We start from the raw sequence: 26,835 nt of genomic DNA, 5'->3' as shown, positions 1-26,835 counted from the left end.
TGTGTCAAGTTAAAAGTAGTTTGAAACTTCGAAAAACACGCATTGAGGCCCGTGCATGTTGTACTCTGTCCAGCTGTCTTTGAATGTAGCCCTATGGAGAAGGTTCCTAACTCATCTCATGATTATACATAGCTATTTGTACATCAGTATTTGTAACATTTAAATTTAAATTTTTGTACATTTTGTTTGTTGAAGCTACATATCACAGCACATCTCAACAGTTACATAGATGTGTTTTACGTCCTTATGTCTTCCGAGTTCGCTCTTTCAAGGTAGTTAGGCAAGACTATTTTACCAAGAACGAGAACGCGTTCTTAGCATTGAGAAACACCCAATAAGCATTCGACATAACTGGCATAAAACTTGTATCTTAATGCTTCTTGAGGCGGCAATTTTTTAATCATATAAATAAAGGAACCGATGCAGGCTGACAGTTATGGCGGGAGCCAAGGAGGATGGAGACAGAGATTGTATTTGATTGAATAAATATACTGTTTAATCTGCAAGTTATGCACGCTTCATTGTGATCATCATGCTCGCTCTTATTTGTGTGAGATGACAGAGCAGAACAATCTGAAGTGTGCAGCACATGTATTTATTTTATTTAATCATCTTTATGGGGATTAATAATCACACTGGGCCATGTAGTGAACTGCTTATATTACTGCATGTAGTGAAATGACTCCTGTGGCAGCAGGAGTCATTCAGGTTCCTGAGCACTACCATCTCACAGGACCTGAAGTGGGAGACCCACATTGACTCCATTGCGAAAAAGGCCCAGCAGAGGTTGCACTTCCTTCGCCAGTTGAGGAAGTTCAACCTGCTACAGGCGCTGCTGATACAGTTCTACTCAGCAGTCATCGAGTCTGTCCTCTGCACTTCAATAACTGTCTGGTTTGGTTCAGATACGAAATCGGCTACAAAGACTACAAAGGACAGTTTGAACTGCTGAGAGGATTATTGGTTACCCCCAGCCCTCCCTTCAAGAACTATACACTTCCAGAGTGAGGAAAAAGGCTGGAAAAATCACTCTGGACCCCACTCACCCTGCCCACTACCTTTTTGAACTGTTTCAGGGCTCTGAGCACCAGAACCATCAGGCACAGGAACAGTTTTTTCCCCCCAGGTTATCCATCTCATGAACAGTTAAAACTGCTCAACTGAGCAATAATTAATGTGCAATACACAGCTTAGTCTTTTTATATTATCCAACACATCCAACCTCTTCTGCCATTACATTCCCTTGCACTGTATATAACCGATTTGTATTTAGATTTGCACTGTGTCTGAGTATGTCTGTGTGTGTGTGTGTGTGTGTGTGTATGTATGTATGTGTGTATGTATGTGTGTATGTATGTGTGTATGTATGTGTGTATGTGTGTGTGTGTGTGTGTGTGTGTGTATATATATATATATATATATATATACAGTGTGTGTATATACAGGTGCATCTCAATAAATTAGAATGTCGTGGAAAAGTTCATTTCAGTAATTCAACTCAAATTGTGAAACTCGTGTATTAAATAAATTCAATGCACACAGACTGAAGTAGTTTAAGTCTTTGGTTCTTTTAATTGTGATGATTTTGGCTCACATTTAACAAAAACCCACCAATTCACTATCTCAAAAAATTAGAATACATCATAAGACCAATAAAAAAACAATTTTTAGTGAATTGTTGGCCTTCTGGAAAGTATGTTCATTTACTGTATATGTACTCAATACTTGGTAGGGGCTCCTTTTGCTTTAATTACTGCCTCAATACGGCGTGGCATGGAGGTGATCAGTTTGTGGCACTGCTGAGGTGGTATGGAAGCCCAGGTTTCTTTGACAGTGGCCTTCAGCTCATCTGCATTTTTTGGTCTCTTGTTTCTCATTTTCCTCTTGACAATACCCCATAGATTCTCTATGGGGTTCAGGTCTGGTGAGTTTGCTGGCCAGTCAAGCACACCAACACCATGGTCATTTAACCAACTTTTGGTGCTTTTGGCAGTGTGGGCAGGTGCCAAATCCTGCTGGAAAATGAAATCAGCATCTTTAAAAAGCTGGTCAGCAGAAGGAAGCATGAAGTGCTCCAAAATTACTTGGTAAACAGGTGCAGTGACTTTGGTTTTCAAAAAACACAATGGACCAACACCAGCAGATGACATTGCACCCCAAATCATCACAGACTGTGGAAACTTAACACTGGACTTCAAGCAACTTGGGCTATGAGCTTCTCCACCCTTCCTCCAGACTCTAGGACCTTGGTTTTCAAATAAAATACAAAACTTGCTCTCATCTGAAAAGAGGACTTTGGACCACTGGGCAACAGTCCAGTTCTTCTTCTCCTTAGCCCAGGTAAGACGCCTCTGACATTGTCTGTGGTTCAGGAGTGGCTTAACAAGAGGAATACGACAACTGTAGCCAAATTTCTTGACACATCTGTGTGTGGTGGCTCTTGATGCCTTGACCCCAGCCTCAGTCCATTCCTTGTGAAGTTCACCCAAATTCTTGAATCGATTTTGCTTGACAATCCTCATAAGGCTGCGGTTCTCTCGGTTGGTTGTGCATCTTTTTCTTCCACACTTTTTCCTTTCACTCAACTTTCTGTTAACATGCTTGGATACAGCACTCTGTGAACAGTCAGCTTCTTTGGCAATGAATGTTTGTGGCTTACCCTCCTTGTGAAGGGTGTCAATGATTGTCTTCTGGACAACTGTCAGATCAGCAGTCTTCCCCATGATTGTGTAGCCTAGTGAACCAAACTGAGAGACCATTTTGAAGGCTCAGGAAACCTTTGCAGGTGTTTTGAGTTGATTAGCTGAGTGGCATGTCACCATATTCTAATTTTTTGAAATAGTGAATTGGTGGGTTTTTGTTAAATGTGGGCCAAAATCATCACAGTTAAAAGAACCAAAGACTTAAACTACTTCAGTCTGTGTGCATTGAATTTATTTAATACACGAGTTTCACAATTTGAGTTGAATTACTGAAATAAATGAACTTTTCCACGACATTCTAATTTATTGAGATGCACCTGTATATATATATATATATATATATATATATATATATATATATATATATATATATATATGATATATATATATATATAGATATATATATATATATATAGATAGATAGATAGATAGATAGATAGTCTATTGTGTATTCTATATATACTTTTTTCTTTTCAATATGTATTTATTTTTTATTCCATTTTTAATTATTTTTTAAAAGTCTTGTTGCTGTTTTGTATTGTTGTGTACTGGAAGCTTCACCAAGACAAATTCCTTGTATGTGTAAGCATACTTGGCAATAAAGCTTATTCTTATTCTGATTCTAATATGCCATTATAATCAGGGTTCCCACTCTTTTCGAGGCACAATTTTCCAGGACATTTTATGTGCCCAACAAGTGTAACATTTAAGCAAATATACGTGCGTCCATTTAAATAGAGATTTTATTTTGGCGTTTCTGTGTGTTTTTGATGGTAGTCTCTCACCTCCAGATACAGTGCATCTGGAAAGTATTCACAGCGCTTCACTTTTTCCACATTTTGTTATGTTACAGCCTTATTCCAAAATGGATTAAATTCATTATTTTCCTCAAAATTCTACAAACAATACCCCATAATGACAATGTGAAAGAAGTTTGTTTGAAATCTTTGCAAATTTATTAAAAAGAAAAAAAGAAAACAAAATCACATGTACATAAGTATTCACAGCCTTTGCTCCATACTTTGTTGAAGCACCTTTGGCACCAATTACAGCCTCAAATCTTTTTGAGTATGATGCTACAAGCTTGGCACACCTATTTTTGGGCAGTTTCTCCCATTCTTCTTTGCAGGACCTCTCAAGCTCCATCAAGTTGGATGGGGAGCGTCGGTGCACTGCCATTTTCAGATCTCTCCAGAGATGTTCAATCGGGTTCAAGTCTGGGCTCTGGCTGGGCCACTCAAGAACATTCACAGAGTTGTCCCGGAGCCACTCCTTTGTTATCTTGGCTGTGTGCTTAGGGTCGTTGTCCTGTTGGAAGATGAACCTTCACCCCAGTCTGAGGTCCAGAGCACTCTGGAGCAGGTTTTCATCAAGGATGTCTCTGTACATTGCTGCATTCATCTTTCCCTCGATCCTGACTAGTCTCCCAGTTCCTGCCGCTGAAAAACGTCCCCACAGCATGATGCTGCCACCACCATGCTTCACTGTTGGGATGGTATTGGCCAGGTGATGAGCGGTGCCTGGTTTCCTCCAGACATGACGCTTGCCATTCAGGCCAAAGAGTTCAATCTTTGTTTCATCAGACCAGAGAATTTTGTTTCTCATGGTCTGAGAGTCCTTCAGGTGCCTTTTGGCAAACTCCAAGCGGGCTGTCATGTGCCTTTTACTGAGGAGTGGCTTCCATCTGGCCACTCTACCATACAGGCCTGTTTGGTGGAGTGCTGCAGAGATGGTTGTTCTTCTGGAAGGTTCTCCTCTCTCCACAGAGAAACACTGGAGCTCTGTCAGAGTGACCATCGGGTTCTTGGTCACCTCCCTGACTAAGGCCCTTCTCCCCCGATCGCTTGGTTTGGCCGGGTGGCCAGCTCTAGGAAGAGTCCTGGTGGTTCTTCCATTTACGGATGATGGAGACCACTGTGCTCATTGGGACCTTCAATGCTGCAGATATTTTTCTGTACCCTTCCCCAGATCTGTGCCTCAATACAATCTTGTCTTGGAGGCCTACAGACAATTCCTTGGACTTCATGGTTTGGTTTGTGCTCTGACATGCACTGTTAACTGTGGGACCTTATATAGACAGGTGTGTGCCTTTCCAAATCATGTCCAATCAACTGAATTTACCACAGGTGGACTCCAATCAAGTTGTAGAAACATCTCAAGGATGATCATTGGAAACAGGATGCACCTGAGCTCAATTTTGAGTGTCATGGCAAAGGCTGTGAATACTTATGTACATGTGATTTTAAAAAAAAAATATATATATATATATTTTTTTTATAAATTTGCAAAGATTTCAAACAAACTTCTTTCACGTTGTCATTATGGGGTATTGTTTGTAGAATTTTGAGGAAAATAATGAATTTAATCCATTTTGGAATAAGGCTGTAACATAACAAAATGTGGAAAAAGTGAAGCGCTGTGAATACTTTCCAGATGCACTGTATCTGAAGGTGAGAGACTACCATCAAAAACACACAGAAACGTCAAAATAAAATCTCTATTTAAATGGACGCATGTATATTTGCTTAAATGTTACACTTGTTGGGCACACAAAATGTCCTGGAAAATTGTGCCTCGAAAAGAGTGGGAACCCTGATTATAAAGGCATATTAGAATCAGAATAAGAATGAGCTTTATTGCCAAGTATGCTTACACATACAAGGAATTTGTCTTGTTGAAGCTTCCAGTACACAACAATACAAAACAGCAACAAGACTTTTAAAAAAATAATTAAAAATGGAATTAAAAATAAATACATATTGAAAAGAAAAAAGTATATATAGAATACACAATAGACTATCTATCTATCTATCTATATATATATATATATATATATATATATATATATCACACACACACACACACACACACACACACACACACACACACACATACATACATATAAATACACACACACACACATACATACATACATACATACATACACAGACATACACATACATAGTGCAAATCTAAATACAAATTGGTTATATGCAGTGCAAGGGAATGTATTGGCAGAAGAGGTTGGATGTGTTGGATAATATAAAAAGACTAAGCTGTGTATTGCACATTAATTATTGCTCAGTTGGGCAGTTTTAACTGTTCGTGAGATGGATAGCCTGGGGGGAAAAAACTGTTCCTGTGCCTGATGGTTCTGGTGCTCAGAGCCCTGAAACAGTTCAAAAAGGTAGTGGGCAGGATGAGTGGGGTCCAGAGTGATTTTTCCAGCCTTTTTCCTCACTCTGGAAGTGTATAGTTCTTGAAGGGAGGGCTGGGGGTAACCAATAATCCTCTCAGCAGTTCGAACTGTCCTTTGTAGTCTTTGTAGCCAATTTCGTATCTGAACCAAACCAGACAGTTATTGAAGTGCAGAGGACAGACTCGATGACTGCTGAGTAGAACTGTATCAGCAGCGCCTGTGGCAGGTTGAACTTCCTCAACTGGCGAAGGAAGTGCAACCTCTGCTGGGCCTTTTTCGCAATGGAGTCAATGTGGGTCTCCCACTTCAGGTCCTGTGAGATGGTAGTGCTCAGGAACCTGAATGACTCCTGCTGCCACAGTGCTGTTTAGAATGGTGAAGGGGAGGTGGGGGGCAGTGTTGGGGAGTCCACAATCATCTCCACCGTTTTGAGCGTGTTCAGCTCAAGGTTGTTTTGACTGCACCAGACAGTCAGCTGTTTAACCTCCCTTCTGTATGCAGACTCATCGTCATCTCGGATGAGGCCGATGACAGTGGTGTCGTCTGCAAACTTCAGGAGCTTGACAGAGGGGTCCTTGGCGATGTAGTCTTTGGTGTAGAGGGAGAAGAGTAGTGGGGAGAGCACACAGCCCTGGGGGGCACCAGTGCTGATTGTACAGGTGCTGGAAGTGAATTTCCCCTGTCTCACAAGCTGCTGCCTGTCCATCAGAAAGCTGGTAATCCACTGACAGATAGACATGGGAACAGAGAGTTGGTGTAATTTAATCCAGAGAATAGCTGGGATGATGGTGTTGAAAGCCGAACTGAAGTCCACAAAAAGGATCCTTGCATATGTCTCTGGTCTGTCCAGATGTTGCAGGATATGATGCAATCCCATGTTGACTGCATCATCCACAGACCTGTTTGCTCGATAAGCAAATTGAAGGGGATCTAGAAAGGGTCCAGTGATGTTCCTCAGGTGGGCCAACACCAGTCTCTCAAATGACTTCATGACCACAGATGTCAGGGCGACAGGTCTGTAGTCATTAAGTCCTGTGATTTTTGGTTTCTTTCGGACAGGAATGATGATTGAGCGTTTGAAGCAGCAGGGAACTTCACACTGCTCCAGTGATCTATTGAAAAATCAGTGTGAAGATGGGGGCCAGCTGGTTAGCACAGGATCTAAGACATGCAGGTGAAACACCATCTGGGCCCTGTGCTTTCCTTATCTTTTGTTTTCGAAAGACACGGCACACATCATCTTCACAGATCTTAAGTGCAGGTTGAGTAGCAGGAGGGGGGTTGCAGGAGTTGTTGGTGTTTGTGTGAAGTGAAAGTCAGAGTGGGTGTGGGGTTTGAGATTGGGCCTTTCAAATCTACAAGAGAACACATTCAGGTCATCAGCCAGTTCTTGGTCCACCACAGGGTTGGGGGTAGGAGTCCTGTAATTCATAAGTTGTTTCATGCCACTCCACACTGATGCAGGGTCGTTAGCTGAAAACTTGTTTTTCAGCTTCTCAGAGTATCTTCTTTTAGCCACTCTGATTTCCTTATTCAGTATGTTCCCGGCCTGATTATACAAGACTTTATCCCCACCTCTGTAAGCATCCTCTTTGGCCTGACGAATCTGCCTGAGTTCTGCAGTAAACCATGGTTTGTCGTTGTTAAACGTTAAATAAGTCCTAGTAGGGATGCACATATCCTCACAGAAATTGATATATGATGTAGCAGTATCTGTGAGCATATCCAGATTGGTGTCTGCAGCCTCAAAAACACTCCAATCAGTGCAGTCAAAGCAGGCTTGTAGTTCCAGCTCTGCTTCATTGGTCCATCTCTTTACAGGCTTAGCAGATTTTAGTTTCTGTCTGTAGTTTGGAAGAAGATGAACCAGACAGTGATCAGAGAGTCCCAAAGCTGCTCTAGGGACAGAGCGATATGCATCCTTTATTGTAGTGTAGCAGTGATCCAGTATATTTCTGTCTCTGGTGGGGCATGTAATGTGCTGTCTGTATTTGGGCAGTTAAGCGTCTGTGGCCCTAGTTTTTGTGCTGTGTCCCGCACTGTTGGCACTAGTCACGTTTATGTACACGAGAGTGGCCATGATGAGCTCTGCCAATAATCCACATCTCCATCACTACTGCAGCGGCCGTCTCCATGGCAACATCTTCATATAATGCTCTGTTGTCTAGGGTGTATCATAGCACTCCAATGGGTCCACTGAGCGATGTCCCAACTTAATCAAACCTAGTCAGTATATGTAAACATTTGTATGTTTCTAAATCCGTTAATACGTAAAATGATTACGTTATAGATGCTGTCAATACGTCAATATTGTACGTTTTGGTGTCAATGCAAATGTAAGACAATGTACATTTGTTAGAACCAAACTTTACGTAAGAATACATACGAATCCTCATGAGATCACGTTGGGTTTGGCGAGATCAGGGGCTGAGGCTGCGCTCACTAACCCCTGCTGACTGTGGAAGGCAAAAAATGAAGGTGGTACTTCAAGCTTGAATTGCTTCGATGGTTTGAAAAATTATTTTATACAGAATATAGGCTACATACGGTTCAGGGGGCATGATTAATTGCGTAAATCTTTAACATTTATAATTTACATTCGCACTAAATTAATGCGTCAACAACCTTGGTTAAAAAAACATCTCGAAAGTAGGAGTAAAGGCCGGGACACACAATGTCAGGCCGTCATTAAGCGTCTGTGGCCCTAGTTTTTGTGCTGTGTCCCGCACCGTTGGCACTAGTCGAACCCCTGTCTGCGGCTTTTCGGCCAATTGAGCATGTTGAATCGGCGGCGGAGCCCGTTGGTGAGAGAGATCACTCTGATTGGCTGTTCAGCTTAGTGAACCAGTGCACGAGAAGAGAAACAGAAGTGACATTTAGTGTGGTTTCTCCCAATTTTTCGCCTCCGCCTCTTCCTTTCTACTTCCACAAGCAAAAGACCAAGGGCTGACAACAGCAGTGCCATTTGCAACTTATCAGACATATTCAAAGTGCCTATATTACGAATCCGTCTGTGGTGAGCGAGATTGGTGTGAAAATGGTAAGCAAGCACTGCTTTGTTGATGGTTTGTATATCCTCAGACTAAGCTCTTCCGGTTTCCCTTTTTTAAATGATGAATACAGACAACTGCCATCTGCTGGTATGGAGAGTTATTTCCTCTCATGCAGGCGCAAAACGTACGTGCTAGTTGGCCGTTGAGTGTAGTCTTTGTGGTGTGTTCAAGTGCAACTTTTTGGCCCAGACACCGGCGACGTGAGGCAACGCCACAGTCGGCCTTCGTCGCCGCTAGTTCTTTGATGTCACTTTGGTGTGTCTGGGCCTTAAGATTCGTTAACAAAGACCGCAATGCTGTCATGTTTCTTTGTGGACAGGTCACACGGTAAGTTGGGCTGTCAATGTAATGTGCTGATTATAAAAACAATAACACAATAAAAAATTTAAGCAATTAATCATGCCCCTGACACACTCATAAATTCCAAAATAAGGAATTTTCCAATCAATGCTATTCAAGCTAGAAATATATCCTTTGTTTTTGCCCATCCGCAATTACCACAGCTGCTATTTCCCTAGTCACATTTAGGGAAGGCAGACAGCACAAAATGAGTGAAGAGCCATTAGTGCAGGATGTGTTCTTGCGTTCAGAAACAGCAGGACACAGCACAACAGAATGGTACAGAACGCCAAGGTCTTAGGATGCTTTTTTCAAAGTTTGAAGTCTTGAGCAATAGCAAATTGTAATAGCAAATAGTCTTTAAGTTACCTTTATTTGGGGGCTTTTCTAATCAAATATGGATTTGAGGTTACTTGCAGTTAATTTGATTAATTACTAATCAAGATATCATGTAATTAATTTGATTATTTTGAATCGATTGACAGCCCTAGCAGGGCTTCAGACTGCGAATTAATGGTCACATTTGCGACCATTTTTCCTAACAGTGCGATTTAACTTTGCAAGGGGTCGCACTGATGCGGCTACAAAGTTGGCCGACTCTCTGATTATGTGTGTCATTTTTTGTTATGGATGAGAAATATCAAACAGCAAATGTTTAAAAAGTTAAACGTAGCTCTACCCATATCAGTTACCACAGCTCAATGGACAGATCAGTGCAGAGCACGTGCGTTTACACATGGATCGTTCACGAGCTCTCAGCTGCGCAAATCATCATAAACAGTGCTGTGAGAAACACGAGCTTGGTCGCGGATTAATCTGCATTGATTATTTGTTTAAAGCCTCTATGAAAACCCCTAATGTGTTGGTGATTAAACTAGTTTAAAAAAAGGCTTTGTCTTCAGATGACTGTATTGACTGTATTTTAATCAGTAAGATCCTAATGAAAGGAAACCGTGAACCCCCCGGTGTCACCAACTCGGGTGTTGTGTGCGACCATCTGTGACATCTGTGTTACTGCTCTCAAATGTTAGTCTGAGCACTGCCTAGTAGTAACTATTAGTAAACATTCACGTTGTTTTTCAGTAGAAACAGGAAAATAGGAATGGAAGTTCTAGTTGTCTTTTATGTAGACACTTTCTGCTTATCTATTTAGTCATCTTTGCATCTTATTAAGTAAAATGACTTTTTCATGTAATGTTTTGCATTATTCTGCCCTCCACTGTATTTCTATAAGCTTTCATTATTACGTTTTGATATGGAATGTGTTAGACCGGAGAGCCTCTTAAATTATAGATGAGCATTTGATTCCACTGTGGCAATTTGCACTTGAAAGTTGCCCACCGACAGTTGGGCCGCAGGTATGGCTGCATTTGCGATAGGAAACAGGGAAATTGGAAAATTGCAAATAAGTTGTAAAATATATAGTTAAATTTGATCTCTCTTTCTTGCGTCTCTCTGCTTTGGCACTCCTCTTTACCACAGAAACTTTCAGCTGTGAAAACATTTGAATATTTCATTTATATTTGAACATTAAAAATGCTCTGCATGTTTTTTTTGTTTTTTTTTAAGCTCACATTCTCTAAACATTCTCCTCCTTTTTGGTTTGAATTTTAAATGAATTTATACAGTAAATATCTTCATAAATATATTATTGTTGGTGGTGTTTTCTAATTAAAGCATGACTTATACTGTTGCTCATACTTGGGGTATTAGTATGAAACTAACAAACATAACAAATAGTTTGTGCTACAGACATGAATGATACCTCAAATCAGTAAGCTTGTTGAGAAGAGGTGTGCTATTACTTTTCTAAGTGATCAGACTTCAAGATCAGAAATCAAGCAAAAAAAAAAACAAACAAAAAAAGGCACAAAAAAATCTCTAGATGCCTATCATGGGATCAGAATGTCATGGAGACTTGGAGGCTCTTTTGTTCTGGGCCAGTAAGCAACCACCTAGCAACCACAACACCCTAGCAACAACTTAGCTATACTAAAGTTTAAGAACATTAAAGTTTACAGAGATTTAATGATAGTACTATTTTAACCTACTATATGTAATGCTGAATATAATGTACTGTATAATAATGCTATGAAGGGAATGGAGAAAATATATAAGATGGATATATAACATTAGGGGCCAATTATGAAAATATTTGTACCCTGAGAAGACACTGAACCTTTAGGACTTGAAGGGAACAAGTCTGTCAACATGAGTTCACAGATAAGATGTTTTGTGGCCTGGAAATAGAAAATACTTCTGGGTGCTGAAAAAGTATGAAAATGTTATAATCTGCAAGGGATATTTTACAGACCTTAATTTTAGGTCACCATCAACAAATAAGCAAGTTTTCACAAAATCTTTAGTCGATGCAGCTGTCTGATTTGACATACTGTAAAATACTTTAAGTATTTTAATATAAATTCTATTAATCACAATTACAATATCATGGAAAATAATGACAATTTTGATTTTTGTCATAATCGTACAAAACTGCTAACTTCTATCTGTCTGTCTGTCTGTCTGCCTGCCGCCTGCCTGCTTGCCTGTCTCTCTCTCTGTCTCTCTCATCTATCTTTCAAAACCATATTTCAGACAAGGCTTTATCAAGCCAACATCAAAGTTTGTCTACACAAACTTTACCTATTTAGTTAATTCTGTTATCCTAGTCACAGCTTTATTTGAAACGTTACGTGACTAGGTTTAAGTTGGGACATCGCTCAGCGGTCCCATTGGAGTGCTACGATACACCCTAGACAACAGAGCATTATATGAAGATGTTGCCATGGAGACGGCTGCTGCGGTAGTGATGGAGAGGTGGATTATTGGCAGAGCTCATCATGGCCGCTCTCGTGCACATAAACACACCATCCCTATGTCTTTTGCTTCAGCACGTACTGTGATCACACTTAAAGGGAACATCATGGACAATCATATTTTCTTTCTTTTTTTCTTTTTTTTTTTTTTAAAGAAAAAGGTTTACAATGGTTCCAGAAGTAGTATTTCCTTTTATTTATTTCATAGGAATTACATAAAATAAAAGAGTTCTAAGCAATGAACCAAACCAAACAGCTCCGAGGTGAATCACAACGTTACAAACTTTGATTGAAGCAAAAAAGTGTTCGAAAATCGGACAAAAAGACAAAAGTACAAGCATGTGAACTACAATCCAGTGCAGCATTGCGAATGACTGAATCGAAGTAAAAACAATGGAAATATATAAAACTATTGATTTAAAGTTGTTGATTAGAAATACAGAAACAATATATTAAAATTTTACTGCATAATATTCAGAAATGAACAAATATAGAAATAGTTTGAGAGTGTAGCAAGACAGATTTGATTGTGCCATTCACAGTGTATCATGGAAGTGGGTGGTCGCTGCAGAGCTCTTTTGGTGTGCATTGTTTGCCGCGATTCTTTGATTGGTGAATCTTTCTCTTCAGGATCATTGGTAATGTAAATCTTTACCAGTAATTCACTATTAAACATTATGGTTTTTAAAACATGAAGTTGAAATAACGTTGTCTGGTGGCTTCAACAGAAGCATATATTATTGATTAATAACCTTAGAGCTCATGCTTGGTCTTATTTAAAAGGTTTATATGTTATCGTTAAATATCAGTTCGGGGGGGGGGGGGCTGGGTAGCTCAAAGACACTGATTACCACCCCTGGAGTCGCGAGTTCGAATCCAGGGCGTGCTGAGTGACTTCAGTCAGGCTTCCTAAGCAACCAAATTGGTACAGTCACACAGGGTAATCTCCTCGTGGTTGCTATAATGTGGTTCTCGCTCTCGGTGGGGCACGTGGTGAGTTGTGCGTGGATGCCGTGGAGAATAGCGTGAAGCCTCCACACACGCTATGTCTCCGCGGTAACGCACTCAACAAGCCACGTGATAAGATGCGTGGATTGACGTTCTCCGACATGAAGGCAACTGGGATTTGTCCTCCGCCACCTGGATTGAGGCGAGCCACTACGCCACCACGAGGACCTAGAGCGCATTGGGAATTGGGCATTCCAAATTGGGGAGGAAAGGGTAGAGAAAAAAAAAAGAAAAATCAATTTGCTGTTGGAAAAAATGAATGGGATTTTTACTTCCAGAACCTGACTGTTGCGCTCTATTGTAAGTGTGCAGCCCCGTTGGACATACAGTACTTGAGGCCCAAAACCTAATTTATGCAAGTAGGCAAGTGCAGGCTGCACACCCACAAAAGAAGTTCAACTTTAAATTTGTCTCAACCCATCAACCTCTGTTCCATTTTATAGCGCTGCGTTTAGCTGTTTTCTAATGCTTTTTTTGTGAACACCCTCTACACAGATGTTCAGCATGCACATTGTGTGAATGCTATTATCTGTTAATATGAGTGCCAAAATAAACATGCAAAATTAAGCAATCAACAGGTTCTAAAGCCACTTATTGTATTGTCATTCAATGCTTTACTTCTCTGCCACAATAATCTAATGTCTTTGTATTATATTCATTTGGGGGCTTTTCTCAGCAATATTGATGTATGTGATTAATTTGATGAATTGAACAGCACATCATGTAATTAATTTGAGGAAATGTTTGAATAGATTGACTGTTCTATTGAATTGTTATTTGTTGGGTTTGTTTGGCAGGGTCAGCCCGTCGGTCAGTGTGACTTTGACAGACGTTTGCTGTGTATTGTGAAGGAGATCATCTCCCCTCGCTCTGAGAAGATTAGATTGGGCCAGATCGACAAAAGCAAGGAGCCGTTCAGCGTCAGAAACAAGCCTTTCTTCGACATTCACGCTGCACGCAAGGTATTTATTTATAAACCCCAGCGGCTCTGTGTAGAAGCGTGGAAGGAAAGCTAATGATGATGGAAGTGTTTGTGTTTACATGCACACTGTGCTCCTCTGATTTTGCTGTCTGCTAGTAAAGAGGTAAACCTGTTCAGTAACTGTTGTGACTCACGCATCTTTTAACAGCCTTTGCCACAGTGTACAATTTACTATCTTTACAATGCCTAATTTTTTTTTCCAGAACTCTTTGTGGTGATACAAATGTAGTGTATTAAATGGGGACATTTTAAACACTTAATGCATCTTAACATACTTGATTTTCTCTTTCCTTGTTTTAAGCACTATTTACTGCTAAAACATACATTAAGCATTTTCCTGCTACAGAGAAAAACAAAATATATTGAAGCGTCCATATTTTCTTTGTCCTTCAATTATAGTGCATTCATTTGGCAGCAGGCAACAAGGAAATTTAGTTCTTGCTGCTTATTGGTTTAGTACATTAAGCCATGTTAAGCTTTTCTCACATTAAACATTTTAAAATGTCCCTATAAATGTGAGTTTGAGACTGGCTCATATATGATACTGTGGCATTCCGGCACCTCTGATTCAAAGAAGAAATATTTTTTTGCTTGTTTGTCAATCCTATTTCTCAGTTCAACAGTTTATCTGTTTCACACATTCTGTCTTGAGTATGCTTGGCCAAAAAAATGTTCAAGTTCATTATGCTAGGTTCGTCAGTTGCGGCACATTCACGAGTGGCACGATTCTCTAAAGAGGCACAAGACAACGTGCCCCCCTGCATACAGACGGCGCTACGCCTCTCTATTGCTCCGCGGTCTGTACTGTTCCATGGTGAAATTTGCAACAAGCTGTTCACCCATTTCTGTCATCCACTGATTTTCAGTTGCAATTTTGCTTGGTTTATTCAAAAGCTGTATACATAAAAGGTGCATAAAGAGGTTTTGAGGGTAGGCCTTAGTACTGTTCTATGGGAATGACGAAATGATAATTTAACATTAAAAACTGCCTTATACTTATTTGTAGGGTTGTAATAAATAGTGTTCATCTAGAAACAAAGAGTAAATCAAAAGCAAAACAGTAATATGATAAATAAATGTAAAAAAAAAAAAGACTCCAAAGTAGATCAATTGGCCGTAAAGGTATAGGTTTTCTGTTGCATTCTGGATTGTATCTGCTGGAAATGTCCAGATCGGTGCATCTCTACTACTGGCTCAGAAATACTAAACACTGAAAAGGCTAGCTATATGATTGAAAGTGTACTATTCCTCTTTACCTCTTTAAGCTAGTTACCATGAAGCCAGAGCAGAACATTGTTCAATATTTCCACAAGTCAACACTATTGAGTCATTTGATCATCATAATAGTAGGGCAATCTCCAAGAAGAGGGTACAAAATAAAATAAATAAAAAACGGCTACTTTTCATGCTATATTAATCCTATGTTAGATAATAGTTTATTTCATATACGTAATATCTGTCAGTAGGGATGCCCCAATACAAATACTGCTCTCATGTTCTTGTGCTCGTAAAAATGCTCTGATACCAAAAACCGATACCATCTGATGTACGAATGTCATTCAGTAAACATTCAGCACACAAATTAAAATCACTTTATGTCCTTGTGTGATTATTAAACCGCAAAGGCTGCTAATCAGTTAGATAAATATATAGTTTGCATGTGCTGTGCGCTTCAAATGTGAGCGCTTGTAAATGTGTGGAGCCGGTGTTGTGCTGACACAGACAGCTCGTACCTTTTAGAACTCTTTGTCTCTTACACGGAAAACACCATTATGAGCATTGCGTGCGCTGTTTGTACAATTATGAGCACAGCGCTGATTCACTTTGTAGCATGAGCCATGTGCAGACTGCATTTAATTAAAAAGCAGCCTTTTGCAGTTTAATAATCACATTGGGTCATGTAGCGACCTGTTTTTCCGGAAGTGAGAAGCTACCGTCAAAAACACACGGAACAAACGGAAAGGACTTCACTCCAAAATAAAAGTTTCCACCAAAATAAAAGCTCAATTTAAATGGAAAAAGTACAACAGAAATATATCACAACTGTATAGTTATGCAATATTCACTACTAAAATAATAATAAATCAATAGTAATTGTTATATTTAGGCAATATACCATCTGTTATGTTCTGTTATGCAGCACTTAATTTGAGAAAAAGGATACAATATTATGTTAAAAATGAATTGTTCTGTTTTTATTTGATTGAAGTTTTAATGAAATCATTAATTTAGACACCATTTTGATGACAAAAAATGAAAAACTCTTGATATGGAATTCAGAAAAACAAAACCGGTATCGGCGAATACTGAAAAGGAAGTATCGTACTCACACTCGTTCTCAAAAAAAAATTGTATTGGGACATCCCTATTTGTCACTATGGAAAACATGGGATTTTATGGGAAAGAAAAGTAATAGGACATCAAAGTGTACCCTATTCATGGAAAGTAGCAAATATTCCATGGGTAGTTTTGTTGTTGGAAAATGCACATTTATTTCAACATGGTCTGGCCAAAGAAGCATTGCTTCCTCAGCTGAGTCAAGGTTGCTTCCTTGTATACATAAACATCTTTGGCAGTTTTTCATTGCCACAGTCAGTTGTTCACTGTGGGTTTGTAAGACACTGTTCTTTGTAAAGCTGTTTTGAAATCATTTGAGTAGTAAAACGCACTATAGAGGTATAGTTGAAAGGTATTTGTTCAGTGAAATGTGGCTCAGAGCTCATAGGGCTTTCAGAAGTTACAGTTGAAGTCAGAAGTTTACTTAGACTTTTAAGTGTTTTAAGTCATTAAAACAAATTTTTTAACCACTCCACAGATTTAATATTAGCAAACTATAGTTTTGGCAAGCCATTTAGGATATTTACTTTGTGCTTGACACAAGTAATTTTTTCCAACAATTATTTACAGACAGATTGTTTCACTTGAAATTGACTATCACAATTCCAGTGGGTTAGAAGTTTGCATACGCTAAGTTAACTGTGCCTTTAAGCAGCTTGGAAAATTCCAAAAAATTATGCAAAGCCTTTAGACAATTAGCTTCTGATAGGAGGTGTACTGAATTGGAGGTATACCTGTGGATGTATTTTAAGGCCTACCTTCAAACTCAGTGCCCCTTTGCTTGACATCATGAGAAAATCAAAAGAAATCAGCCAAGACCTCAGAAAATAAAAATTGTAGATCTCAAAATTTTTTGCTGCAGTAGGGACTGGTGCACTTCACAAAATAGATGGTATCATGAGGAAGGAAAATTATGTGGATATATTGAAGCAACATCTCAAGACATCAGCCATGAAGTTAAATCTCGGTCGCAAATGGGTCTTCCAAATGGACAAAGTTGTGGCAAAATTAAAAATAAGGAAAACAGAGTCAAGGTATTGGAGTGGCCATCACAAAGCTCTGACCTCAATCTGATAGAAAATGTGTGGGCAGAACTGAAAAAGCATGTGCGAGGAGGCCTATAAACCTGACTCTGTTACATCAGTTCTGTCTGGAGGAATGGGCCAAAATTCCAGCAACTTATTGTGAGAAGCTTGTGGAAGGCTACCCAAAATGTTTGACCCAAGTTAAACAATTTAAAGGCAATGCTGCCAAATACTAACAAAGAGTATGTAAACTTCTGACCCACTGGGAATGTGATGAAAGAAATAAAAGCTGAAGTAAATCATTCTCTCTACTATTATTCTGACATTTCACATTCTTAAAATAAAGTAGTGATCCTAACTGACCTAAGACAGGGAATGTTTTCTACGATTAAATGTCAGGAATTGTGGAAAAACTGAGTTTAAATGTATTTGGCTAAGTTGTATGTAAACTTCTTACTTCAACTGTATATGAAACTTTAAAGGCCACAATGCCCAAAATACAAATGAAACCAATGAATAGCGGCTACTGTAGGTGAACTTTTTGTTTTTTATTTAAATTCCTCAGTCCTTATTCAACAGAGGATTCTTCTGATATTTGTGTATAGGACATGTCGTGATCACTATATGGGATTATTACAATGAGCAAAATCTAAACAAGTATTTATATGATTTATAGTGTAATATTTTATATCTATTTACTGTGTGTTCGTGTGTGTACAGACAGACAGACAGATAGATAGTTAGATAGATAATACATTCAGTGCATTCAGAAAGTATTCAGACCCCTTAATTTTTTTCACATTTTGTTATGCTGCAGCCTTATGCTAAAATGCTTTTTTTCACATCAATCTACACTCCATACCCCATAATGACAAATCAAAACCAGATTTTTGATAACTTTGCAAATTTATTTAAAAGAAGTCTTTTTGGGTATGCAAACCTGGATTTGAGGATTTTCTCTGCAGATCCTCTCAAGCTCTGTCAGGTTGGATGGGGACCGTCGGTGGGCAGCCATTTTCAGGTCTCTCCAGAGATGTTCGATTGGGTTCAAGTGCAACTTCTGGCTGGGCCGCTCAAGGACATTCACAGAGTTGTCCCTAAGCCACTCTTGCATTGTCTTGGCTGTGTGCTTAGGGTCATTGTCCTGTTGGAAGGTGATCCTTTGGCCCAGTCTGAGGTCCTGAGCGCTCTGGTCCAGGTTTTCATTAAGGATATCTCTGTATTTTGCTGCGTTCACCTTTCCTTCAACCCTGACCAGTCCCCCAGTCCCTGCAGCTGAAAAACACCCCCACAGCGTGATGCTACCACCACCATGCTTCACAGTTGGAATGGTATTGTGCAGGTGATGAGCGGTGCCTGGTTTCCTCCAGACATGACACTTGGAATTGAGGCAAACAGTTCAGTCGTTGTTTCATCAGACCAGAGAATCTTGTTTTTCACAGCCTGAGAGTCCTTTAGGTGCTTTTTTGCAAATTCCAAGCGTGCTTTCATGCGTCTTGCACTGAGGTTGAGGCTTCCGTCTGGCACTCTGCCATAAAGCCCATATCGGTGGAATGTTGCAGTGATGGTTGTCCTTCTGCAAGTTTCTCCCATCTCCACACATGATCTCTGGAGCTCAACCAGAGTGACCAATGGGTTCTTGGTCACCTCACTTTCCAAGGCCTTTCTCCCCCGATTGCTCAGTTTGGCTGGGCGTCCAACTCTAGGAAGAGTCCTGGTTGTTCCAAACTTCTTCCATTTAAGAAATATGGAGGCCACTGTGCTCTTGGGAACCTTCAATGCAGTTTTAATTTTTTTTTGTAGCCTTCCCCAGATCTGTGCCTCGACACAATCCTGTCTCTAAGCTCTGCAGACAATTCCTTTGACCTCATGGCTTGGTTTTTGCTCTGATATGCATTTTCAGCTGTGAGACCTTTTATAGACAGGTTTGTGCCTTTCCAAATCATGTCCAATCAGTTTAATTTGCCACAGGTGGACTCCAATCAAAGTGTAGAAATATTTCAAAGATGATCCAGAGAAATGGGATGCACCTGAGCTAAATTTCAAGTGTCATAGCAAAGGGTCTGAATACTTCTGTCAATGTGATATTTCAGTTTTTTCTTTTTAATACATTTGCAAAGTTATCAAAAAATCTGGTTTTTGCTTTGTCATTATGGGGTATGGAGTGTAGATTGATGTAAAAAAACAAATATTTAAAGCATTTTAGTATAAGGCTGCAACATAACAAAATGTGAAAAAAATTAAGGGGTCTGAATAATTTCTGAATGCATGATAGATAGATAGATAGATAGATAGATACATTGATTGATTGATTGATTGATTGAATTATCTTTTTCGCCCTTTTGAAGCTTGTATAGATGTGCACCATCCAGCCATTGTATAACATTGGTGAGCAAAACGTAGGGGTCATAGGAGTTTAGACAAGGGTGAGTAAATAATCACAGAATTTTCATTTTTGGGTGAACTATCCCTTTATAAAACCAAAATGCAAAACACTTCTTGGGAAAACAAATTTTTTGAAAACCTTGTAGTTACTGAGATATAACTCTTGTTAGATCTAGCTAGCCGACTAGCCCCGATCTCTTATACCTCATGAAATTAGGGATTATTAGTGAAATGTTGTAAACTCACTGTGTATTAACATGCTCACAGATTAGAAATGCATATTGCAATGTTGTACGTCCTGGTAATTTCTCTAGGAGTTTTATTATATATTGCTATCCAGACCTGTAATGCACATTAAAACCATAGAATAAATTTAAAACCCCTTCCTGTTTTAAACCCATTACTTCTCTCACAAAGGCCAAATTATTTAAGGGGTAATTTTCTGTGAAATTAACATTTGCAAGGATTTCCCAGAAATTTCCCACAAGAACAGCTTCTGAACACGTCGGCGCTGACCATTCTGTAACCATAGTTCATTCTCTGTTCATTGTTGGCCATTAATACATTCATTTCCTCTGCTCAACCTTGCGCCATTGATGTTCAGGCCAATGTTCTGGATATCTTTGTATCTCAGCTTTGTCTTATGTAAGGATGAAGTCTTTCTGGATGAAGTCATACTGACATGCTCTGGAGATGTGAGAGGGTCATTGTTGTTATTCCAGACATCTGATGTGCACACAGGAAATGGAAAATAGTGGAATGGAGAGATTTCTAACAGTACTCAGTGTAGAATGGCATGTTTAGGATCAAAGGGCTGTTGTCCAGACATTCACTCACGAACAGACAAACATATGATTTGATTTCAGATATGGAACTCCAACCAGTTGAGCAATGATGTCAATGCTCATGAAAACAGAAGGAAAGGATGTAAAAGAGAGAACAGATGAGAGCAAGAAAGACAAAAGAATACAAACAAACAAAAATAAGTGGAAGAATAAACTAACAAAAGAAAAATGTGAATGCACAAACGAAAGAAAAAAATGGCAGAACAAACAAATGAAAGAAAGAATGTACAGAAGCAGAGTGGAAAAAGATTCTCTGCAGCACTCAGTGAAGAATGGCATCTCTACTGTGTACTGTGGTCTTCACTCATAAATGAACAAGGATCATCAGATATCCATCAGAACCCTCAACCAGTGTTCATGAGCAGTGATGTCACTTACTGTCTCAAATCCTCTTGAAAAATCTTCTACAGTCTCCTCAGCATGGGGTTGACTCTCAGAACATCTCAGTAATTTGTATACTTACAGTATATGTGGCATTTACGCTGCTCTTTATGGATATTTTGGTCATAAATATGATAATCCTTAGTCAATATGATATATATTAGTCTCGCGAAGCCAGACGTTGTACTGCAGTAGGATTGTATAGACCTTATTCACGCTAATGCCATCTTTGATTTTTAATTGTAATGACAATGAGGCTGTCAGGGATAGACTTACTGTCTCTTCAATGGTCTGAACTGCAGTTTCAAATGTTTTTGGATAGTTCCGTGGACAAAACGTTGATAAAATATCTGTCCAAGAACATTCAGTATACAAAGTTGTCCAGACAACATGAGTTGTGGAAAATCAGATGTGATCTAGGAGCTTTGTACAGCTTTATACCGTTCGTGCCATTGAAGAGAGGGTAAGTCTTTCCCTCACAGCCTCGTTATCATTCCCTTTACAAATCAAAGATGGCGCTAGCATGAATAAGGTCTTGATACCTTAGTAATGTCTTAATAAATTATCGCAATACAAGTCGTGTTGTTTGAATAATGGGCTGATTTTCATAGCTATTCTGTTGTTTTATTAATTATTTAGTTTCTAAAGATACTGTTGATAATATTATTGTTTTATTGTTATTGATTAGAATATTATTATACAACAATAATATAGTTCTGAACTTCTGTCATAATTTCTTCACTTTCACTCAATGTAGTCCAGTTTTCACAGAAAAATAAAGGAAGAATTTTCTCCAGCAAAACTAAGATTTGACTTAGTTATGTCTACTGTAACAAAAAATAAATAAATAAAAATAACAATTAGCATGGAATCTAATAAATAAGTAGTCATGTGCTCCACAATACTGAAATTTGACACTTGGATGTTTTTTTCACTCTGTTTGTTTCAGGGGTCTCAGTGTGGTTCACTGGTTTTTGTAAGTGCTCCAAACAAACCCAAAAATTTAACAAAAATAAAGAGAGAGAACAAACTAAAAAATAGAGAAACGATAAGAGAATGAACAAACAAAAGACAGAAAAATAAAAAGACAAACAAAAGGTGAATGAACAAAAGAGAACAAACAAACAAAAGAATGGGCAAAATGACAGAGTGAAAATAAAAAAAGAATGAATAAAAGAATAAAAAGGAAGAAAATGGCAAACAAGCAAAAGATTGAATGAAAGAACAAAGATACAAATGAACCAGTGTACAATGTACACAATATGAAATGAACAAAAGAGAACGAGTGAAAATAGAACAAGTGAAAGAACAAAAAGAGAGAACAAAAGAAAAAATGAAAGAGAGGACAAACAAAAGAGAAAAATTCAAAAAGATAAAACAAGGGGGCCTGGGTAGCTCAGCGAGTATTGATGCTGACTACCACCCCTGGAGTCGCGAGTTCGAATCCAGGGTGTGCTGAGTGACTCCAGCCAGGTCTTCTAAGCAACCAAATTGGCCCAGTTGTTAGGGAGGGTAGAGTCACATGGGATAACCTCCTCGTGGTCACGATTAGTGGATCTTGCTCTCAGTGGGGCACGTGGTAAGTTGTGCGTGGATCACGGAGAGTAGCATGAGTCTCCACATGTTGTGAGTCTCCATGGTGTCATGCACAACGAGCCACGTGATAAGATGTGTGGATTGACGGTCTCAGAAGCGGAGGCAACTGAGACATGTCCTCCGCCACCCGGATTGAAGTGAGTAACCGTGCCACAACGAGGACCTACTAAAGTAATGGGAATTGGGCATTCCAACATTGGGAGAAAGGGGGTTAAAAAAAGAGAAAACAAACAAAAAATGAAAAAGAGAACAAATGGAAAAAGAACAAGCTAAATAGAGCAAATCAAAGGGATAAAGAACAAACAAAGAAAGAAAGAGAAAGAAAGAAAGAAGAGAACAAACAAAAGAATGGACAAAAGGAAAGAAAAAGGCAAACAAAAGATCGAATGAAAGAAAGAACAAAGGTACAAATGAACAAGAGTACAAAAGAGGTCAAATAAAAAGAACAAAGGGAGAACTAAAATGAAAAACAAAAGAACAAATGAGAGAGAGCATACAAAAAAGAGAACAAACAAAAGAAAGAAACAAAGAGAGAACAAGTGAAACTAGATAGTAAAGTTTGAAGATACATTTTATGTTGGCTTGACAAAGCCTTGCTTGAAAGTTTAAAATAGTTTGAAGAGTTGGAAGTTTGAAGGTCTTACAGTCAGACAGACAGAAGGAACATCATACAGATAGACAGCCAGCTGCAAGAAGTCCTATGCATCCCTACCCTTTGCTTGTTTTTCTGAATGGCAAATTAGTTGCTAGGGTAACCCTATTTGGTTGTTAGGCAGTTACCAAGGTGATACTGAAAAGGCTCCTTTCTACCCTGAGTCAGATGAACAAAACCAGAAGTCTCTACAATGTTCTGATGCAGAGATATGTGATTTGTTACTTTGTTGCTAGGGTAACCCCATCTGGTTGCTAAGCAGTTACCAGGGTGATACTTATCAAGGCTCCTTGCCATCCTGAGTGAAGTAAGTCAACCCGGAAGTCTCTATGATTTTCTGGTGCAGGGATATGTGATTTGTTACTTGGTTGCTAGGGTAACCCCATCTGCTTTGCTAGGCAGTTACCAGGGTGACACTTACCAAGGCTCCTTGCTATCCTGAGTGAAATAAGTCAACACGGAAGTCTGTACGGTGTTCTGGTGCAGAGATATGTGATTTGTTATATGGTTGCTAGGTTAACCCCATCTGGTTGCTAAGCAGTTACCAGGGTGATACTATTCATGGCTTCTTGCCATCCTGAGTGAAATAAGTCAACCCGGAAGTTTCTACGATGTTGTGGTGCAGAGATATGTGATTTGTTACTTGGTTGCTACGGTAACCCCATCTGGTTGCTAGGCAGTTACCAAGGTGATACTTAACATGGCTCCTTGCCATCCTGAGTGAAAAAAGTCAACCCGAAACTCTCTACGATGTTCTGGTGCAGAGATATCTGATTTGTTACTTGGTTGCTAGGCAGGTGCCACTGTGAAACCAAGAAGGCTGCTTGCTGTTCTGAGTCATACAAGCCAACAATGAAGTCTCTACGACATTCTGATCCTGAGATACCATCTAAGCAATTTTAAATAGAAGTCAGTGGGGTTTCGTTGCAAGGGTGCTCTAAATGGTTGCTAGGGCGTGGCTAAGTAGTTTCCATGATGATACTTGAAGACTGATTGCTCACCCAATTCAAACAAGCCAACTCTCATGTCTGTAGAACATTCTGATCTGAAGATATCACACTCAGCCTTTTTGAATGGAAGTCAAAGGGGTTTGGTTGCTAGGGTGCTCTAATTGGTTGCTAGGGCATGGCTAAGTAGTTTCCATGATGATACTTGAAGACTGATTGCTCACCCAATTCAAACAAGCCAACTCTCATGTCTGTAGAACATTCTGATCAGGAGATATCCATCTAAGCCTTTTTGAATGGAAGTCAAAGGGGTTTGGTTGCGAGGGTGCACTAAATGGTTGCTAGGTTGTATGCAGTTGCTAGGGTGTTAAAGTGGTGGAGTGAAAGAAAGAATAAAAAGAGTGGAGTGATGGAAAGATAGAGAGTGATGGAGTGATAGAAAGTAGATTGAATCCTCTAAAGGAGTTATTACAGGGAAAGGTTTTCACACCTTGAATGGGAGTCAATTTAAAATCAATCCAGTTCGGAAGTCTGATATGGGAATACCGGAAGTCCGATCAGTTAGAAAAGAGATAGCAACCCGAGTCAGAACAGTCTGAAGGTCTGACCCAAGTTTGGTGGTTGTAGCTTTAAAGCTCTAGGAGGAGATACAGTTTAAATTTTGGCTCAGAAGAAGAAGCAGCTTAAATAGTAAATCAGTATGTTGGCTTTGACAAGCCAACATAATAAATTAAAGAGCAAAAGAGAACGAGTGAAAAAAGAACAAGCCAAAGAGAGAAAAAGAGAGAAAGAAGAGAACAAACACAAAAGAATGTACAAAAGGAAGAAAAGGGCAAACAAACTTAAAATCTAATGAAAGAACAAATGAACAAGAGTACAAAAGAGGTCAAATAAAGAGAACAAATGAGAGGGAGCATATGAAAAAGAGAACAAAAGAAAGAAAGAAACAAAGAGAGAACAAATTAAATTAAAGAGCAAAAGAGAACGAGTGAAAAAAGAACAAGCCAAAGAGAGAAAAAGAGAGAAAGAACAACCAAAAAGAAAGAAAGAAATAGAAGGAAAGAAAGAGAATGAAATAAAAGGAAAGAAAATAAACAAAGAAAGAAATAGAAGGAAAGAAAAAGAAAGAAATACAAGGAAAGAGAAAGAAATAGAAGGAAAGAAAAAGAAGAAAAGAAAAAGAAATAGAAAGAAATAAAAGGAAGAAAGAGAAATAAATAAATAGAAGGAAAGAAAAAAGAGAAGTATACATTAATTGCTGCAGTTGACAAAAGAACGTAGAGTGTAATGATAGAGGCATCGCCCAGCCATTAAGAACCTGTTCCTCTCTTTTCAATCCTCTTCCCACACACTTACACCTCTCACAGGAAACACGTTTAACAAGAGTTAATGAACTCGTTAAGTGTTAATATACTCATTTACAGAGTCAGAGACAGACAGAGTGCCTCTAACTGGACACTAACCTGAGCAGACTGTAAAATATCAGGTAATATTGAAAAGACAGCAGTGCCTCAGAGCTTTGAGGGTGAGTTGTATTAGGAATGAAAGATTCTGTTTGCAACAGACTGCCGAACTGACTGGAATTTTAATGCACTATCTGAGAAGCTTTATACGGCAGAGCAGATATTTGTGTGTGTTTCTGAGAGATTAAATGAGAAAATAAGGCAGCTAATGTGGAGTTGAGAGCCATGCTTCATTAGAGGAAAGAAATTCTCCTGAAAGGAATAGTGCACAAAAAAACAATTCTATCATAATTTACTCGTCCTCAGGTTGTTTCAAAACCATATGACTTATGACTTTGTGTTACATGGAGCACAAAAGGAGACATTTTAAGGAGTGTCTTTAAAATCTTTTTTTTTTTTTTTTCAATTAGGCTTTCAAGTTGATATTTACTGATAATTTTCCCCGTGTTGACCACTGCAACAGGATAATGTAAACAGTGGGCCCTATTTTAAGACTGCTTTGTCTTCAGCGCAGTGCTATGCAATACGTCATTCACTCAGGGAGCATGGCCACGGAGTTGAATTTTTTTCGTGCAAGCATGCAATAAGTCTTAGGCTTAAATGGATTGGCGTGGGGTAGTGCGCACATTAGCGTGAATAGGTATGGTCAAGTGCCTAGCGTGGTGACGAATATAGCGCCCACTGAGTTGAACTCTGATTTGTAAACGAGTCAGTCAGACTCATTTTGTGAACCGAAAAGACCAGACTTAAATGAATGCATTGCTACTTCTCCCATGAAGGAGAGCTAGAGCAGATGTCAGGATTTTTAGTGAATAATGACTGAAATATCAGTCTGTTGCGCTCACACAAAGCTATTGGATGCTTTCAGAACTAGGGTTGGAAACCGAGAACCGATTCTTATTCAGAGCCTGTTCAATAAAAAAAAGATTAAATCTTTGCCAAAAATTAATGCTTCAAACATGGCACAAACCAGAAACGAGCACAACCAATGGAGACAGATGAGAGTGATTGACATGGGGTTTAGTCTGTGCGATTTCACAGCTCCCAAAAGCTATCTTGTTTAATACAAAGAAAGGAAAATGTTATGATGTTTCTTTTAACCTCA

General features: G+C 39.1%; 1 protein-coding gene across 2 annotated transcripts in view; it reads left to right on the top strand.

Moving 5' to 3' along the window:
• The window catches only part of LOC127415814 (mRNA-capping enzyme-like), a 135,736-nt gene that overhangs the window by 42,153 nt on the left and 66,748 nt on the right, over positions 1-26,835 (top strand). For both annotated transcript variants that reach the window (XM_051654783.1, XM_051654782.1), the window contains one exon: positions 13,915-14,079. In XM_051654783.1, the coding sequence (XP_051510743.1) occupies positions 13,915-14,079 (165 nt within the window). The remainder of the gene's footprint in view (positions 1-13,914; positions 14,080-26,835) is intronic.

This window comes from Myxocyprinus asiaticus, chromosome 25, assembly GCF_019703515.2.
Source record: "Myxocyprinus asiaticus isolate MX2 ecotype Aquarium Trade chromosome 25, UBuf_Myxa_2, whole genome shotgun sequence".
NCBI classification, from domain to species: Eukaryota; Metazoa; Chordata; class Actinopteri; order Cypriniformes; family Catostomidae; genus Myxocyprinus; species Myxocyprinus asiaticus.
Note: the sequence above shows the minus strand (reverse complement) of the source record. Positions and strands in the feature narration are given on the sequence as shown.